At 37.3% G+C, this 19,893-nt stretch overlaps 1 protein-coding gene across 1 annotated transcript in view; it reads left to right on the plus strand.

The window, feature by feature from the left end:
* Nucleotides 1–19,893, plus strand: part of ATM (ATM serine/threonine kinase) — a 173,680-nt gene that overhangs the window by 147,918 nt on the left and 5,869 nt on the right. The window contains exons 57-60 of the mRNA XM_090265885.1: nt 1,811–1,960; nt 3,832–3,997; nt 5,598–5,684; nt 8,069–8,183. Coding sequence (XP_090122011.1) covers nt 1,811–1,960; nt 3,832–3,997; nt 5,598–5,684; nt 8,069–8,183 — 518 coding nt within the window. The remainder of the gene's footprint in view (nt 1–1,810; nt 1,961–3,831; nt 3,998–5,597; nt 5,685–8,068; nt 8,184–19,893) is intronic.

Here is a 19,893-nt window from a genome sequence, read left to right on the forward strand (position 1 = left end):
TATCACCAAGTATGATGTGATTATGTGCAGTACATGCTTTAAGTTCTTCATAAAGGACCTTATTAAAAAATTATTTATTTTTAATCTTTATTGTATTTTTTTCAAAGTACCTTATTTGTGAAAAATACTGTTAAACTAAAAACTCCCAAGTAGGGGAGAGGGGAAAAAGAAGTTATATCTGCCCTCCAAAATTCTGATTTAGTCAGGCTATTATAATTGAAAACAGAACTTAATTTTGAAACAAATGTATATATAACTCATTTTTTAGTTGGATTGGGATAGAGGCAGGAAGCATATTATTCAAAAGCACCCTTTCTCTTAGACTTCAAGTTTGTGAGAAATTTGTTATGTATAATTTTATAGGATATTAACTAATATAATTGATGCTTTCCATTAGCAGTTTTTTAAAAAAGAGCTTGTTAGCCCTCAATAAATGCTAAACAAAAGTTAAACTTAGCCTTTCAAAGCTCAACATTACTCAATAAAATTGTATTAAAGAAAAAATTAAACTTAACAGGCATCATATCACTTGCAAAGTTTGTCAAAACACAGCTTGCTAAGTCGCATCCTCAGAATTTCTAATTCTAGGATGGGACCTGAGAATATGCATTTGTAGCAAGATACCAGGTGATGCCAATGCAGGTGTGGTTCAGGGACCACCCTTTGAGACCTGCCAGTCTTATCACTTTGCTGTCTATTGATCTAGCTTCATTGTGGGACAAAGTTGATGATTAGTGGTCTTCTGCCTAACATATATTTTAGTGATTGCTGAGAAGTTCTTAGAGGGCAAATATACTGTAATGTGAATGAAAGGAAATTTTAATGCTCTGAGTACCAGGCTTTTAGGCAGTAAAGGTGATGACTGAAGAATTGGCTCACAATGGGTTGCAAAAGGTATGGGCTGTAGGTAAATGTCCTGATTTTCTCAGGAAGCAGCTAAAGTTTCCAGGCATGAAAGAGAGAAGGCCTTGACCTAGAATATTTTATTAAATTTATTTTTAAATTTAAATATAGTTGGTATACAGTCTTTTAGTAGTTATATTAGATTCAGGTATACAGAAAATACATGAACATGATGAGCAGTCATCTAGCTGAAGCATCTAGCATGCCATCTTGGGGAGGGGCATGGGGTGAGTGAGGGGTCCAGAGGGAGATTCCTCTCTTCCCCAGCAAATAGGAGAAAATCTTAGGTTTGATAAAGGTATTTAGTGGGTAAAAGGGTGTTTGTTTATATCATTTTCTACATTTTATGTCTGTTTATATTATGTCATAGTTTATAATCTTCCCAGTAAAATTGCTCATTTTATGTTTAGGAATAATTTTTTTTTTCTTTTTTTTTTTTTGATGACGCTAACAAGACTATAAATCAAAAATACATATACTGGAAATTATAAAGGTATACTAAAACTGAGACCACATTCACTATTTTCCAAAGGGAAATTCTTCAAATTTGTTTGATATTAAAAGTATAAGGAAAGCAGGGTGAATTCCTCTTCCAAATGGAACAAAGTAAATACGGCTCAGTCACAGTGGCGAAGGGTGTCATCAATAAGACTGACTTCTCAAGGGAATCATGGGGACTAAGTGATGGGCTTATTCTCATAAGTCTAAGCAGCAGGATACAAAATCTTACCCTTTGAGTGTAAATATAGTTTTGTTGCTTTTCTCCACGGAGCTTTGTTTCCTGTGGATAGAGAAATAGTAATGCAACTTTGAAAAAATGCTTCACACCACTCTTGATAGTTGAATGATTGCCACATGCTATTTAACGCCCTTCCATAATCGAAAGGTATTTAATCTATAACTTCAGGTGGTTCCCCTTTCTCAGCGAAGTGGTGTTCTTGAATGGTGCACGGGAACTGTCCCTATTGGTGAATTTCTTGTTAACAATGAGAATGGTGCTCATAAAAGATACAGGCCAAAGGATCTCAGTGCCTTTCAATGCCAGAAGAAAATGATGGTAAGTGACACTCAAAAGTGTGAGTTACTGCAAGATTGTTTAATAGCTAATTAAAGCTGATAGTTATCAAATATTATAGAATACAAGAAGTTATAATTTCAGCAGGCAATTGTTAATGACACTAAGTAAAAGAAAGTAAGCTCACCAGAATGGAAGGGTGAGTGAAAAAGGAACATTTTTAAACTGTAATGTCAACCCTTGTTTGATGAGAAATTTAACATTTTTTAATGTATGCTAATTTGCTTCCAGTTTGGGGCATGCTAATTCTTAACAAAACAAATAAAACATTAAAACTTTTTTAAAGGCATTATGAAATAATTTCTAAATGAAACTAATATAGAGAGCTTCTAAGATATTTACCACATTACACAGGCCATTTGGTCTGACAGTCACTCAGTCATCAACATTTATTGAATTCCTCCTCTATACCAGGTGAGATTTCACAGATGTGAAATTTCAGAGCTGTTATGACTCGTTATTGTACTTAGCCCATTGAAAGGTGAGAAGAAATTCAGAGAATTTCACTTGTCCAAGATCTATTAGCTAATAAATGGTGGAACAAGAATTTGAACCTTGTCTTTCCAAATCTAATATTTATTTACTTTTCCTTTTATTGTGCGGGGTACAGAGAAGGAAGTGGTTAGTGCTACCTGGGACGGGGGAGTGGAGAGAATTAGATTATCAAGAAAGGCGTCATAGGGGAGATGGTGTTTGAGCCAAGTTTCATACATGTATTTGTTTTCCAAAAAGAAGGAGAATACAACAAACAAACAGAAGGAGGCATGAACATGCTATTACAGCATAGACTTAGTCCTTGAAGAGGAGCAGATAAGAGTTTGGAGCAGTGGTCATTAGTCAAAAAAAATTGAGGATTGCTTTATGATATACTAGGAAAATTTTACCTTATCCTGTATGCAATAGAGAACCCTTAAGAATATTAATATCAGACTTTCATTTTAAAAAGATAACTGACAGCACTGTGGGTTATATTTTTGAAAAAGCTGACAAGCATCATGAGGCAGGGGATCAGAACTAAGACTCATAACTGTAGGAATGGAGAATAGGGGGTACCTATGAGAAATATTAAGTAGGCAGAACTGATAGGATTTGGTTGCTGATTATAAGTGGCATTAGTGAAAAAGAGGAATCAGTGGCACCCAGTTTTCTGGTTGGAGTGATGAGGTGAATGGAGAAACTATTAACTGTGTCAAAAAAATAAAGAAAAGTGGCTGAGCTTTACCAAAGTTGAGAAGGTAGATTAGTTTGGATCTGGATGTAATTGATCCAAGTGAAGGTGTTGAGAGGGCAGTTGGAGAAGCACATTAAGCTGGAGCTTAATAAAGATGACCTGGCCAAAGATAGAGATTTGGAAGTCATCAACACATAGGTGAGAGTTGAGCCCACTGAAGTCTTCAAGCTTTGCTTCAGGCAAATATTACACTGTAGAGTGAGAAGATGTTAGAGGACAGATTTGAGATGCTTTGCCATCCGTTAGTGATTCTTTCTTCCTTCTATCTCCGTTTCCTATCCCACAGCAAGTGCTGTCATGCCACCTAAGTTTATCTGGAGCTACCTTTGTCATTTTCTTGTGTTGACTTCTACTTGGATTACAGGATCATGCTAGTTAGAATTTACTTGAATCAAAAACAGTCACTATTGGTGTGCCTCCTTCCACTAATATTTACATGAAATCCCTAAAGGGATTAGAATTGTTATTAATTGCTTTTATGACCAGACTGCTAGTAGAGATACCTTGTTTATCTCTTTATTGCCTCTGTGTATTATACTATTTTCTATATAGATACTCTTAATAGACTTAAATTAGAAGAACACAATATTGAGGAAATATTTTATGTTTGATCTGTTTAAAGGAAGTGCAAAAGAAGTCTTATGAAGAGAAATATGAAACCTTCATGGATATTTGTCAGAATTTTCAACCAGTTTTTCGTTACTTCTGCATGGAAAAGTTCTTGGATCCAGCTGTTTGGTTTGAGAAACGATTAGCCTATACTCGCAGTGTGGCTACTTCTTCTATTGGTAATCTTATACATTTTAGTAGATTCAGCATTTCCTACATTCTTAGTTGCAGGGGATGATGGTGTTGATGGTGGTTGTCAACCAAACTGTCTTCATCATTAGATTATTAGATTATTGAGTGTCTTATTCATCCTGATTCTTAGCTTCTAATTGTAGCTCTTTTAGCTTTTGCTGGAGAGAATTCTCCTGCCCCAATGTAGGCAAATAAGACTGATTATTCTTCTTTGTTTAGTTGTAAACATGGCTTATTTTCTCTTTCTGAGTTCAATATATTATTTACTGAAATTTTTTTAGGAAAATAATAAAATCCATGATAATACTATATTGTTTTCTGAGATTTAGGGGGGAGTGGGAATAATAAAACCTATGATAACTACATGTAAGGTATTTCCTTTTATTACTTTTGCCCAGAACCTCTATAATATAATATTATCACCCAGTGGTTGCTATTTTTAAATTATTTATTTATTTTTAGAGATAGAGGAAGGGAGGGAGAAAGAGAGGGAGAGAAACATTAATATGAGAGAGAGATACTGATCAGTTGCCTCTCGCACACACCTTGTCCAGGCACGAAACCTGCAACCCAGGCATGTGCCCTGACCAGGAATTGAACTGGTGACCTCTATCTCTGAGGAATGATGCCTAACCAACTGAGCCACACTGATCAGGGCTGATTCTTTTTAATAGAATTTTGTTTTTGAAATAATAATAATGATATATATTTAAATACTTAGTACACAACATATATTTTTACTTTTTTAAAAAATTTTTAAGTGATTAGAATAGCTAGCTAGAGCGGTTAACAAAATATTAGCGTATGAGAACTAACAGGAACCTCAGAGATTTTTTTAGTCTGCTGATTTTTAACTAAAGACCACTTCCTCCATCACATAGGTACCATACCCCAGGATGGCAGGGCATGTATGTTTTGAAAAAGTATAGGTAATTATGAAATTCTCTTCTTTTCTACATTGAAAATCATTAATCTGATTGATTCAGCTAATTTAGTTTATAAACAAGAAAGTAAGACCAGTTAATGACAGAGCTAGCCAGGCACTCCTGACCTCGTACTTGGTGTCTTTTCTGTACCACCACTTAGTGTCTTTCCTCAGGTTAAAGGGATTTTAAGGCATGTCATAATCTGCCTTAAAAATATAAAGCACTTTTTTTCTGATATACACCTTATAAAATTAATGATTAATTTGTGTTAATATTATCAAGCTGAAGAAAGTTTCACTGAAGAATGAGGAATTTGTTCATACATTACTGAATAAACAATTGAATGCATACAGTGCACTGCTTTGGCCGAAGGAAATAATGGTCTCTACTTGAACCAACCAATTTTGAAGTACGAATACTTTAAATATTTACTTTATTATTAGTAAAGGGAAATCTTTTTAGCAAATCATCTAGGATTTGTGAAATGCAGTATAAAAAAAATAGCTGGTGAGATAAGACTTAAATTCAAAATGGCCAAAATAGCCTAAAAATCCTAAGCTACTTAAAAATTATATCGAGTCAATGATAATAGTTGAAATAATGGCTAAATATTTTATTAAAAATAGACGCTAGCAGTGATTTCAAGGTTTTTTTTTTCCAGTTGGTTACATACTTGGACTTGGTGATAGACATGTACAGAATATCTTGATAAATGAGCAATCAGCAGAACTTGTACATATAGATTTAGGTAAGTAATAAAAGATATGTATTTTTAATTTTGTTTAATAACTATTTAGTCATCATGAAATGTTGTTTTTCTACCAGGATATTACAAGTATGAGGGAGATAGAGACTCAGAGCATAAACACAGTGATGCTGGAGTGAGTAGCTAACTACCTGGGATAATGAGTTAGACTTATTAGATGATGTGGCATTTAAGCCAGGTCTTAGACAAAGAAAGGAAGGATAATCCAGACAGAAGATAGAGCAGATGGGAAAGGAGGAATAATGAGGAGGTAGCAGGCTATAGGAGTGAGGAGACATTCAATGTGCCCGGAATAAAGCTTGCATGTAATTGAGTAGCCTGAGAGACAGATTATTTCTAGGCTGTAAAAAGCCAGGTTAAGAAGTTTCAACTTCAACCTGTTAAACAATGGGAAGTAAATGAAGATATATTTAAGCAGGACATGATTGCATTTGATTATTGGAAAGATAATTGGTAGCGATATTGGTGGCAGGAGACAAGTTAGTGGGTACTATAATAGTTTAGAGGACAAAAATGTGGAATACATTTTTAAAGACCAGGGCATTGGATTTGGAGGACATTTTTGTGGTAACCTGCACCAGTGATATTAGATGTGGAAACAGTGGGAGAGAGGGGGCTCCAGGATAACTGAAGTTTCTAGTCAGGAACACAGCAGGTTTTGTAAAGAATAAGGAAGCAATGAGGTTAGCTTTGCTCATTGTTTTGAGGTACTGATGGGATTTCCGGGTGGAGTAGGCAGTTTAATGTATGGGAGAAAGAAGAAGTTGAACATGATGGCAGGTAGAACTTTCAGCAGATAGATTTCAGTTGAAGGCATTGGCTGAAGGACGTTCTGATCTCATAATAAGCCTTGATAAATAAAACTAAGGATGGAGTCATAAGGAACACCAGCATGTAAAGCCTGAGTCAGAACAACAACTGAGGAATAACCAACAAGTCATGGAAACTAGGAGGTGGGATTATCTTGGAAATGAAGGGAGGAAAAATTTTTATGAAGAAGTACTCAACAGTATGTGCTGCAGAAAGATCAAATAAGATGAATGCAGAAAGCAGGTCTTTGCATTTAACAATTAATCAACGTTAGAGGCCTAGCAAGTAACCTTTGGATAGAATGGATGACGTGAGGTTGTGAAAAGGCAAGGACTGAATGGAAGTTAAAGATGCATAGACTGAGAATGCGGAATTGTTCTGCAAGAAGTTTGGAAGGGAAGAGAAGGGAAGGGTGGAGAGAAATTTGGTATAGAAATGAGACAGACATGTTTGGTCTTTTTTTTCATTGGTTTTGAGGGGTTTTTTGTTTGCTTTTGTAATATGAGAGAGGCATGAACATGTTAGATATTGGTTGATAGAAAGGATACAAAGATAATTAAAATAGCAAGGGAAAAGTACCTGAGGGGGTAGAGCTGGCTTTACATTGGAGGCATGTCATCAGCTTTTCCACTGAGAGGAGGAAGGAGCACTAACAGGAAAGTCTAAAGCTAGAGAGGAAAGAATGTGAGGGAAGTTATGTTAGCTTCCCATTATTTCTGAGAAATATAAAGCATGCTATCTTGCTAAGAATTGTAAGGATAGTAATTAGACTTAAAAGAACAATAAAATTCTATAACCAGTACCATGGAAGTGAGACCAAGAATCATAGAAAAGGATAAGTAAAAAGACATGCTAAGTAGTTAAGGGCCCTCTCCTGAGATGATAATCCTAAATTTGTAGTGGAGCCAGTAGTGTCATCATGTATATGATTTCTTCCAGCAGTCCTGAACATCCCTGGAGTTTAAAGTTTAACTTTGAGATGGCAGGTGTGGTAGGGCAAGGAGATTTGAGGTATAGTGGGAGTGACCAACCTTGCAATTTATACTCTGAGCTGAATAGGGAAGGAAGGCTAATAGGCTAGAAATCTCAATGAGTTTGAAGACTGTTTAATTAAGTTTACAGAAGAAGCGGTTTTGATTTCTAAGAAGGTGCAGTTTTAGGAAATTATAAATTCTACAATGTAATCCACATAAGTGGTTTACTAAGAGAATAAAATTGAATACCATTATTAAGAGATCAAGGACTTAATAAATATAAATTGATATATATATCCTCTGCATTTTAAGTTCTACCTATCACTACTTCATTTTTAAATATTACCCTTTAATCAGAGTTTCTCTAATTATGTCAAGAAGTAATTAATGTGTTTTTAATTTGAGGTGGACCTCCTAAGCAGTGGTGGAAATGAGGAAGTCAGAGAATAAACTAGTGTGTGCTGTAGTACTGAGGGGGTATAGGTTACATATTATTTGGTGCCTCTACGAAGTTTATGTGCCAGTTGGGAGGAAAGTGAATTAGCTGTAGAACCTCATAACCTCACTGTGTTTTTCATTTAGGGGTTGCTTTTGAACAGGGTAAAATCCTTCCTACACCTGAAACCATTCCCTTTAGACTCACCAGAGATATTGTGGATGGGATGGGCATTACTGGTGTTGAAGGTGTCTTCAGAAGGTAAGTGATGTAAGGTATGGTAGGGCAGATGATTTTGGTATCACAATTATTTGGATAATTGATTTCTATAGATTATAGAATTCATTGCTAGAATTACATCTCCGTGCTATGTCAGTACTAAGGAAAAGACCCTGGGTGAAAATCATAATAGTTCCCCTTCTTTCAGATCATCTGGGACCTCACTTAATGCGAGAGTATATCATATGTACTGTCCTTCCTAATCTCTTCTGTCCTAGCTAACTCTTCTGTTTTACTGCTCGGAACTCCAGTTGGGCACTTGGAGGCACTCATTGTTGGGCATGTAAACTGGCCCAAAGGAGCTTATGATGCAGCTCCAGTGCCTGCTAAGAGAAACTGGCAGTTCCTGTAGCATAGGTCTAGTACTAAACTTTTAATGGGGCAGATTTTAGTCAAAGTAACCTAATAGTTACCATATTTTATTAAAGTATAGTTGACATACCATATTTTATTAGTTTCAGGTGTGCAACATAAGGATTCAGCATTTATTTACCTTACTATATATGTGATCACCATGATATTCTAGTAGCCGTAGGTCACCATACGAAAGTATTACGACATTGTTGCTTACATGCCTTGTGCTGTTTATTACATCCCTGTGATTTACTTTTCTTGTGCCTGAAAGTTTGTCCCTCTTAATTCATTTCACCTTTTCATACATCCCCTTGGGCAACCGTCAGTCTCTTCTTTGTAGCTATGACTGTTTTTTATTTGTTGTTTTTGTTTTTTTAGATTCCACATATAAGTGGAATCGCAGGGTATTTGTCTTTCCTTCTCTGACTTACTTCACTAGTATAATACCCTCCAGGTCTGTGTAACAGCTTTTATGGCTGTTGCTTGGGGAGACACATCTGAAAAAAATATTTCTAGGACTGATGTCAAAGAGTTTAGTGCCTGTTTTCTTCTAGAAATTTTGTGGGTTTTGGTCTACATTTAAGTCTTTTAATCCATTTTGAGTTTTTTTATATATGGTATGAGAGCGTGATTCAGTTGTATTTTTTCATTGTTGGCAAATGGTAAGATTTTATTCCTTTTTCTTGCTGATTAATATTCCATTGTGTATACGTGTGTGTGTGTGTGTGTGCGCGCATCTTTATTCACTCATCTATTGATGGACATCTCTGTTGCTTCCATATCTTGGCTATTGTAAATAATGCTGCAGTGAAAATAGGGGTGCATATAGTTTTTTGAATTACTGTTTTCATTTTGTTTAGATAAGTGTCCAGAAGTAAAATTGCTGAGTTGTATGGTAGTTCCATTTCAGAATTTTTAAAAATTTTTTTACTTTTTATTGGTGACACTATTACAGGTGTCCATTGTCCTCCCCCTTTGCCCACCTCTACCCAACCCCACCCACTGTTTCCTTGGGCCTTCACCACACTGTGTTGTCTGTCAATGGGTTATGCATATACATTCTTTGACTAATCCTTTCACCTTCTTTCATCTGGTTCCCCTGCTTCTTCCCCTCTGACAGCTGTCAAGTCTGTTCCACGTATCCATGCCTGTTTCTATTTTGTCAGTTTACTTTGTTCATTAGATTTCACATATAAGTGAAATCATATGGTATTTGTTTTTCTCTGACTGTTTTATTTCACTTAGCATAATATTCTCCAGGTTCATCTATGTTGTCACAAAAGGCAAGATTTCCTTTTTTTATAGCTGCATAGGATTCCATTCGACAAATTTACCACAGCTTTTTAATTCACTCCCATACTGATGAGCGCTTGGGCTGCTTCTAGGTCATGGCTATTGTAAATGTGAGAAACTCTCACAATAAAAACACCAGGACACAGGACTTCAGCAGTAGCCAAGGCTTTGTTTATTCGCAGGTCTGCAGAGCTGGGTGCACAGCAAAAATATGCACATACAAATAGACCAAGCAGGCTGGTTTTATAGTAATGCTAGTAGCCATACCCCCTCCCCCCCCTTCCTCCTCTGTTTCTCCATGCTTGGATACTCAGGAGTTATAATCTAACACGATTAACTACATTAACTGAGGATAGTAATTTCCTAAATTGTTTGCTGAGCTGTCTAGCTACATTTTCCCATTTCCCGGTGTTTGGTGATGAGTATCTTTCCCCTTTGATTTCAGAGTCATTTGTGCTGAGCTGTGGAAATAAGACTTCCTGACTTGTGGATATGCTAATACTATTGACTCTGACTTGGAGACCTCCTAGTTCACTGTTAAATTAGTTTGTTGTTTGCTACTAGTTATTCCTACTCTGGTTTGAGAGTCACCAGTTTCTTTGTACCTTACATAAATAACGCTGCTATGAACATAGTAGAATACATATCCCTTCGCCTTGGTATTTTGTGATTCCTAGGATATATTTCCAGAAGTAGGATTGCTGGGTCAAAGGCGATTCCATTTAATTTTTTGAGGAATCTCCATTTTGCTTTCCACAGTGCCTGTACCACTCTGCATTCCCACCAACAGTGCACTAGGGTTCCATTTTGTCCACATCCTCACCAGCACTTGTTTGTTAGTTTACTGATAGTACCCATTCTAGCAGCTTTGAGAGGATCGATACCTCATTGTGGTTTTAATTTGCATCTATCTGATAATTAGGGACATTGAACATTTTTTTCATATGTTTGTTGGCCATCTGTGTCCTCTTTGGAGAAGTGTCTGTCCAAGTCTTTAGCCCGTATTTTAATTGGATTGTTCGTCTTCCTGTTGTTGAGTTGTATAAGTTCTTTATATATTTTGGAAATTAACCCCTTATCAGATGTATCATTGGCAAATATGTTCTCCCATTCAGTGGGTTCCCTATTCATCTTGTTGATGGTTTCTCTTGTGCAGGAGGTTTGTAGTGTGATGTAGTCCCATTTGTGTGTTTTTCTCTTTTTTTCTTACCCTATGAGACATTCAGCAAAAATATTGCTACAAGAGATGTCTGGGATTTTACTGCCTATCTTTTCTTCGAGGATTTTAATGGTTTTGTGACTTACACTTAACTCTTTTATCCATTTTGAGTTTATTCTTCTGTATAATGTAAGTTGGTGATCTAGTTTCCTTTTTTTTTTCTTTTTTGCATGTACCTGTTCAATTTTCCTAACACCATTTATTGAAGAGGCTGTCTTTACTTGCTCTTACCTCCTTTACCAGATATTAATTGACTGTATAGGCATGGGTTGATTTCTGGGTTTTCTGTTTTGTTCCATTGAGCTATATGTCTGTTTTTATGCCAGCACAAGACTGTTTTAATTACAGTGGCCTTGTAGTATAGTTTGATATCAGGTATTGTGATACCTCCAACTTTGTTCTTCTTTCTCAAGATTACTGAGGCCACCCAGGGTCTTTTTTGGTTCTATATGAATTTTTGGAATATTTGTTCTAGGTCTGTGAAGTAAGCCATTGGTATTTTAATAGAAATTGTGTTGAATCTATAGATTGCTTTGTGTAGTATGGACATTTTAATGATGTTACTTGTACTTCCTTGGTTCAATCTATTTCAAGGTAACTTAATTTTTTATTGCAATAGGAAATGGGATTGTTTTCTTAGTTTCTCTTTCTGATAGCTCTTTTTTTGGTGCATACAAATGCCACCGTTTTCTTTTTTTTTAATTAATTAATTTTTCGAGAAAGGGGAAGGGTACGACAAAAAGTGAGAGAAACATCAATGTGAGAAAGAAACATTGATCGATTGCTTCTCATACACACCCCAAGCAGGGATTGAACCCTCAACCAAGGATGTGCCCTAACCAGGAATGGGACTGGCAACCCATCACTTTACAGGATGAAACCCCACTGACTATGCCAAATCAGTCAGGACAAATGCCACCAATTTCTGAATATTAATTTTATATCCTACTGCTTTGTCAAATTCATTTATTAGATCTAGTACAATATCATGTCATGTGCAAATAATGACAGTTTTACTTCTGCCTTTCCAATTTGGATGGCTTTCTTTTTTCTTTTTCTTTGTCTGATTGCTATTGCTAAGACTTCTGGTACTGTGTTGAACAAGAGTGGTGAAAGTGGACACCCCTAGCTTGTTCTTGATATTAAGGGAAATGCTTTTACTTTTGCCTGTTTGAGTATGTTGTTGGCTGTGGGTTTGTCATATGTGGCTTTTATTACGTTGACGTATGTTCCCTTTGTTCCTACTTTGCTGACAGTTTTTATCATAAATGCATGCTGGATTTTATCAAATGCTTTTTCTGCATCTATTGATAGGATCATGTGATTTTTATCCTTCATTTTTGTTTATGTGGTGTATCATGTTTAGTGATTTGCAAATGTTGTACCAACTTTGCATCCCCAGAATAAATTTCTCTTAATCATGATATAGGATCTTTTGAATGTATTTTTGGACCCAATTTATTAAGACTTTGCTGAGGATTTTCGCATCTGTGTTCATCAGGGGTATTGACCTATAATTTTCTTTCTTTGTAGTGTCTTTATCTGGTTTTAGAACTGGAATAATGCTACTATTGTAAAATGAGCTCCGGAGTTTTCTCTGCTCTTGAAATTTTTAGAATAGTTTGGGAAAGATAGGTGTTAGTTTTTCTTGGGATGTTTTGTAAAATTCACCTGTGAAGCCATCTGGTCCAGGACATTTATTTGTTGGGAGTTTTTAGATTACTGCATCAATTTCACTAGTTCTAATCTGTGTATTCACGTTATCTGATTCTTCATGATGCAGTTTTAGAGAATCGTATGTTTCTAGGAATTTATCCATTTCTTCCATATTGTCTAGTTTGGTGGCATATACTTAGTTGTTTGTAATATTTTTTTACAATTCTTAGTATTTCTTTGGTGTCAATTGTTACTTTTCCTTTTTGATCTTGATTTTGTTTATTTGAATTCTCTCTCTTTTTTTGATGAGCTGCTTAAAGATTTGTCAATCTTGTTTATCTTTTCAAAGAACCAGCTCTTGGTTTCATTAATCTTTTGTATTGCCTTTTTTGTACTGTATTTTGTCTCTTTGTGCACTAATCTTCATTAATTCCTTACTTCTCACTTTGAGCTTTGTTTTCTTTCCATTTCCTTTTTTTAAAAATATATTTTATTGATTATGTTATTACAGTTGTCCCAATTTCTCCTCCTCTTTTGCCCCCCTCCACCCAGTACCCTCTTCCCTCCAGCAGTCCTCATCCTTAGTTCATGTCCATGGGTCATGCATATAAGTTTTTTGGATCTTCTAGTACCTATACTGCCCTTAACATCCCTCTGTCTATTTTGTACCTACCAGTTTGTGCTTCTTAATACCCATTTTCCTCCTCTCCTCTCCCAACTGATAACCCTCCAAATGATCTCCCTATCTATGATTCTATTCCTGTTCTGCTTATTTGCTTAGTTGTTATTTAGATTCAATTATTGATGGTTGTGAATTTATTCCCATTTTAATGTTCATCATTTTGATCTTTTTCTTATATAATTCCCTTTAGCATTTCATATAATGTGATGAACTCCTTTAGCTTTACCTTGTCTGGGAAGCTCTTTATCTGCCCTTCCATTCTAAATGATAGCTTTGCTGGATAGAGTAATCCTGGTTTTAGGTCTTTACTTTTCATTACTTTGAATACTTCTTACCAGTCCCTTCTTCCCTGCAAAGTTTCTTTTGAGAAATGAGCTGACTGTCTTATGAGAACTCCTTTGTAGGTAATTGTCTGCTTTTAAGATTCTTTATCTTTAAACTTTGGCCTTTTAATTATAATGTGTCTTTGTGTGGTCCTGTTTGGGTCCATCTTGTTTGGGACTCTCTGTGCTTCCTCAACTTGTATGTCTATTTCCTTTGCCAAATCTGGGAAGTTTTCTTTCATTATTTTTTCAAATAAGTTTTCAATTTCTTGCTCTTCCTGTTCTCCTTCTGGCACCCATATAATTCGGATGTTGATATGTTTAAAGATGTCACAGAGGTTCCTAAGCTTCTCTCATTTTTTTTTAATTTATTTTTTTAATTGATTTGAGAGAGAGAGAGAGAGAACATCAATTTGTTGTTCCATTTATTTATGCATTTATTGGTTATTTCTTGTATGTGCCCCGACCGGGGATCAAACCTGAAACGTTGGTGCATAGGAATGGTGCTTCAACCAACTGAGCTACCTAGCCAGGGCTCTCCTCGTTTTTTGAATTCTTTTTTTTGTTTTTCTCCTGCTGTTCTGAGTGAATGATTTTTCCTTCCTTGTGTTCCAAACCTTTGATTTGATGCTCAACTTTCTCTTTCCACTGTTGGTTCTCTATAGATTCTTCTTTATTTCACTTAATGCAACCTTCATTTCTGCCTGGGTCTTTTTTACAGCGTTGAGGTACCCAGTGAGTTCCTGGAGCAATCCTGATAACCAGTGTTTTGAACTGTGCATCTGATAGGTTGCTTATCTCCATTTCATTGAGTTGATTTTCTGGAGTTTCGTTCTCTTCTTTCATTTGGACCGTATTTCTTTGTCTCCTCATTTTGGCAGCCTCCCTGTGTTTGTTACTGTGTATTAGGCAGAGCCACTTTGACTCCCTGTCTTAGCGCACCTGTTAAGTTGTTTGGGACAGAGCCTTAGCTAATAGCCAGGGTGGGGAAACACCTGTCACTGCTCTGTTGCTCTGTGTTGGGGAGGGCTCTCCAAGGAGACAGTGCTGCTGCCTGGCCCCCGGAGTTTTGCCCAGGAGGAAGCTCTCTCCCAACTCACACTTCACTTTCTCCTCATATGCCACTGGTGTCCTTCCAACTGTTGCCCTGGTGCTGAATCCGAGAGGGTGTGTGTGTGTGTGTGTCCTAAGTCCATTGTGGACCCTTTAAGAGAACAGTTTCTTCCACTGCCACAACCTTTACTTGTTTTTACAGCCAGAACTTATGGGGACTTATCTTCCTGGTGCTGGGACCCTGGGTTGGATTGCTCCCAAGGTATCCCTCCCATTTTTTATCGACCACACGTGGGTGTGGGCCTGCCTGTTCCCATCTCCGGGCATCTCTGCACCTTTCCACATCTCTGCCCCTTACACCCATCTGGATGAATGTGGCTTCTTTAAATCCTTGGTTGCCAGACTTCCACACAGCTCGATTTTCTGACAGTTCTGGGTGATATTTGTTTTGTAATGTGGCTGTATTTTTTGCAATAGTTGTGCACAGAGGCAAGGCCTATTTACCTACTCCTCCATCTTGCCCGGAAGTCCCTTTTTCCAGTAAAGTTAGACTGTTCGAGATTTTTCTTGTTTCCTGAGTTAGGCCTCTAGTGCTATAAATTAACCTCCTAAGACTGCTTTCGCTGTGTCTCATACATAGATTTTGTGTTGTTGTGTTCTCATTCTCATTTGTTTCAAGGTATCTTGTGATATCTTCCTTGATCTCATTGTTAACCCATTCATTGTTTAATAATATGTTATTTAGCTTCCATGACTTTATGTGTTTTTCATTTTTTTCTTGTGGTTGATTTTTAGTTTCATTGGTCAGAGTAGATGCTTGATATGCCTTGAATTAATGAGACTTGTTTTATTTCCTAATGTATTGTCCTAGAAAATGTTCCATGTGTTCTTGAAAAGAATGTACATTCTGCTGCTTTGGGGCGAAATGCTCTGAAAATATTAATTGAATCCATTTGATCTAGAGTGTCATTTAAGGCCACCTTTTCCATGTTGGTTTTTCTGCCTGGAAGATCTATCCATTGATGTCAGTAAGGTATTAAAATCCCCAACTAAGACTATGTTTCTGTCAGTCTCTCTCTTTATCTCCATCAAGATTTGCTTTACATATTTAGGTACTTCTATGTTGGGTGCATAAATGTTTATTTGATTTATAACCTCTTGATGGATTGCTCATTTTATCTTTGTCTCTTACTACATCCTTTGTTTTAAACTCTTATTTTGTTCAATGTAAGTATTGCTACCCCTGTTGTTTCTTGTTTTTGTGTTTTATTATTATCTGCTTGGAATATCTTTTTCCATCTTGTTACTTTTAGTCTGTATCTTTTTTTCTTAGGTGAGTCTCTTGTAGACAGTATAAGTATGGGTCTTGTTTTCTCATCCGTTCAACTACCCTATGTGTTTTGATTGGAGCATTTAAGGTGTTTACATTTAAAGTGCTTATTGATAGGTATGTATTTATTGCCATTTTATTTTTTAAATTTTGTTCCTCTGTTGTTTTGTTTTCTTCCCCTCCTCCTTATTCTTCCAGACCCTTTAACATTTCTTGTAATATTGGCTTGGTAGTAACAAACTCCTTTAAATTTTTCTTGTCTGGGAAATCTTTATCTTTCCTCCAATTTAAATGCTAGCCATGCTGAGTAAAGTAATCTTGGTTGTAGATCCTTGCTTCTCATCACTTTGAGTATTTCATGCTAATCCCTTCTTTCCTGAATGCTGCTGGTGAGGAATCAGCTGACAGTCTTGTGGGAGTTCCCTTGTAAGTAATTAATTGCCTTTTTCTTGCTTTTTTCAAGAGTCTCTCTTTGTCTTAAATTTTGGTATTTTTATTATGATGTGTCTTGATGTGGGCCTTTTTGGGTTCATCTTCTTTGGGACTGTGCTTTCTGGACTTGTGTCATTTTCCTTCACCAGGTTAGGAAAGTATTTGGTCATTTCTTCAGATAGATTCTTGATTCATGCTCTCTGTCTTTTCTTTCTGGTGTTCCTAGAATGCTGACATCACTACACTTCATGATTTCCCAAAGTTCTCTTAAACTATTTTTATTCTTTTTATTTTTTTTACTAAATTAATTCTAACTTTATTTATTTTTTTAATATGTTTTATTGATTATACTGTTACAGTTGTCCTTATTTCCCTTCTCTCTGCTCCCCTCCACCCGGTGGCCTCCCTCCCTCCAGTTGTCCCCACCTTTTAGTCCATGTACATTGGTTGTGCATATAGTTCTTCGCAACCTCTTCCTGTCTACTCCACTCCTTCCTACTATGCTTCTTAATTCCTATACCATTTCCCTCCCTTACCCCCTTACCCCTCCCTTCTGACCTCCCCCCAATATGCTCCCCATACCTATAGTTTTTTTTCCACTCTCGTTGCCTATTCAGTTTGCCTTTGTTTCAATTCCCTAGTTTCTGTTGTTGGTTCTTGTGTTGCAGTTTTCATTTTAGTGTTCATAGTTTTGATCCTCCTTTCTCTAAACCAGTCCCTTTAACATCTCATATAATAGTGGTTTGGATCTAATGAACTCTTTCAGTTTTATTTTGTCCTGGAAGCACTTTCTCTGGCCTTCTATTCTGAATAACAATTTTGCTGGGTAGAGTATTCGTGGTTGTAGGTTTTGGATTTTCATTACTTTGAATATTTCTTGCCAATCCCTTCTTGCCTGCAGGGCCTCCCTTGAGAAGTCAGCTGATAGTCTTAATTGGGACCCCTTTGTACATGATTCTTTTCTTCTCTCTTGCTGCTTTTAAGATTCTCTCTTTATCTTTAACTTTTGACAATTTGATTATAATGTGTCTTGGAGTGGTTCTCTCAGGGTCCAGTTTTTCTGGAACTCTCTGTGCTTCCTGGACCTGTAAGTCTATTTCCTTCCCCAAGTTTAGGAAGTTCTGCTTTATTATATTTTCACTTAGTTTTTCAATTTCTAGTTCTTCTTCGCCCTCTGGCAATCCTATAATTCTTATGTTCGATCTCTTATAGCTGTCACAGAGGTTTCTGATCCTCTTCTGATCCACTTTCCTTGCTTCCTGTTTCCTCTTTCTGCACTGGTTGACTATTTGTTCTTTCTCTATGTTTCGGTTTGTTGATTTGATCTCTGGATTTTATTTCCTCACCATTTCTCTCATTGTGTGTTTTTGTTCTTTTCAGTATGAGTGGTTTTCAATCCTTTCTCGTCTTTTTCCAAATCTTTTGTTAATTCTGTAAGCCACCTTATAACGATGGCTCTGAACTGAGCCTCTGACAGGTTTCTTATTTGTTCATCTGCAGATTCTTCATCTGTTGCCTGGTAAGCTGCGCCACCGGGATTTCTATAGTTGTCTGCCTCATTTTGACAGATTTGTGTTTTGCTTTCTTGGGCCAGCTATAGGGGACAGAGCCTGTGTACTCATCACTACCCAGCGACCAGTCGCCATCCGCAACCTATTTCGCGGCGCTGTGGTACTTTGTGTGGGGGCAGGGGTCCAAGATGGATTCCTGCTGTTATTCTCCGCTGGGAGACCCGGAACCGTCCTCCTACCCTCTGGGCCTCACCGTCCGAGGCAATGTGGTGGCTGCTTTTCCCAGCGTTGGGTTCCGGAGCTGCTGTGGCTCGACTGCAGCCAGGACTGCTCTCCCTGCCGCTGTCCCTGGTGCTACCACAAACAGCACCACCCACTTTCGCTCTTCTTACCTGCCCGACTAGCGCCGCTGGTTTATAACTTCATACATTGGGCTTCCATGTAGTTTTATTTTCTGGAATTTCTAGTTAAATTTCGTTTTGAGGTAGTTGTATTCCTTTCTAGTTGTAGAGGGAGACCGAGCGTGTCAGTCTAAGCCTCCATCTTGGCTGGAAGTCCTCTAAACTATTTTTATTCTTTTTAATTCTTTTTTCTTTTTGCTGCTCTGATTGGGTGTTTTTGTCTACTTTGTCTTTCAAATTGCTGATTTGATCCTTTGCTTCATCCATTCTACTTTTGATTCCTTCCAGTATATTCTTGATGTCAGGTATGGTATTCTTCATTTCCTACCAGTTCTTTTTTATGGTGTCTATATTCTTTTCATAGTGATGTAGCTCTCACTAAATTGCTTTAGCATCCTTATAACTGTTACTTTGAAATTTATAAAGTGATAAATCACTTGCCTCCGTTTCATTTAGCTCATTTTCTGGAGATTTCTCCTGTTCTTTCATTTGAGGCCTATTTTTTTATCTCCCCACTTTGGCTGCCTTCTTTGTGTTTGTTTTTATGTATTAGATAGATATGCTATGACTCTTTCTTCGTGAGGTGGCCTTATATAGCAGGTGTCCTGTGGGACCCCAATGGTGCAGTCGCCTCGATCTCTTGAGCAGGGTATTAGAGGAATGTCCCTTGTGTGGATTATGTGGGCCTTCCTGTTGTAATTGAACCTTAATTGCGGTTCGCCCATTCGCGCATGACATTGACCTTCTGGCTGGCTGACTGTGAGGCTCAGTCATTGACCATGGTGTGCAAGCTGCTGTGCAAGTGCTTAAGTAGAAGTTGAATGAATTCTGTTCATTCTTTGAAACCTAATGATTTTAAAGCCAATATCTCACTGTCTACAGGGGCAATTTAGAACTTTCTGCTAATGGCTCTGTTCTTGATCTCGGTTGGCCCTGGGCACAGTTCTATAGTGAAAAGCTGCAGTGACTGGGGTTCTGCTCTTAGGCTTTGGAAGCAACTGTACTTGTCTACCTGAGCTCAGCTGCGTGCACACCTCCCACTTGCCCTTTTCATTAGGTCTCTCCAGCACAGATGGGCTATCCCAGCCTCCTATCCTGACTCCCACTCTCCCTTTTCATGGTCTATCCTTTCACCGGTTTCATGCGCTCGCCATCATCTACCAGAACATTGTTGCCAGGTGCCCTGCCTGCCACCAATAGGCCAATACTAGGTGTGGAAGGGTTAAGGCACATTGGAGAGGCAGGAGAAGCTTCAGAAAGAGCCAGGACAGGTTGGGGACACAGTTGGGAAAGGTGAGAGAGAGAGAGAGAGACAAAGAAGAGAAGATGCATCTGCTCGGAAAGCACCCTCTATTATTTATTTTTTTTAATCCTCACCCAAGGACATATTTTCATTGATTTTAGAGAGAGAAATATGAATGTGAGAGAGAAGCATTGG

This window comes from Furipterus horrens, unplaced genomic scaffold (genome assembly GCF_987537825.1).
Source record: "Furipterus horrens unplaced genomic scaffold, mFurHor1.1.pri manual_scaffold_2, whole genome shotgun sequence".
Lineage (NCBI taxonomy): Eukaryota > Metazoa > Chordata > Mammalia > Chiroptera > Furipteridae > Furipterus > Furipterus horrens.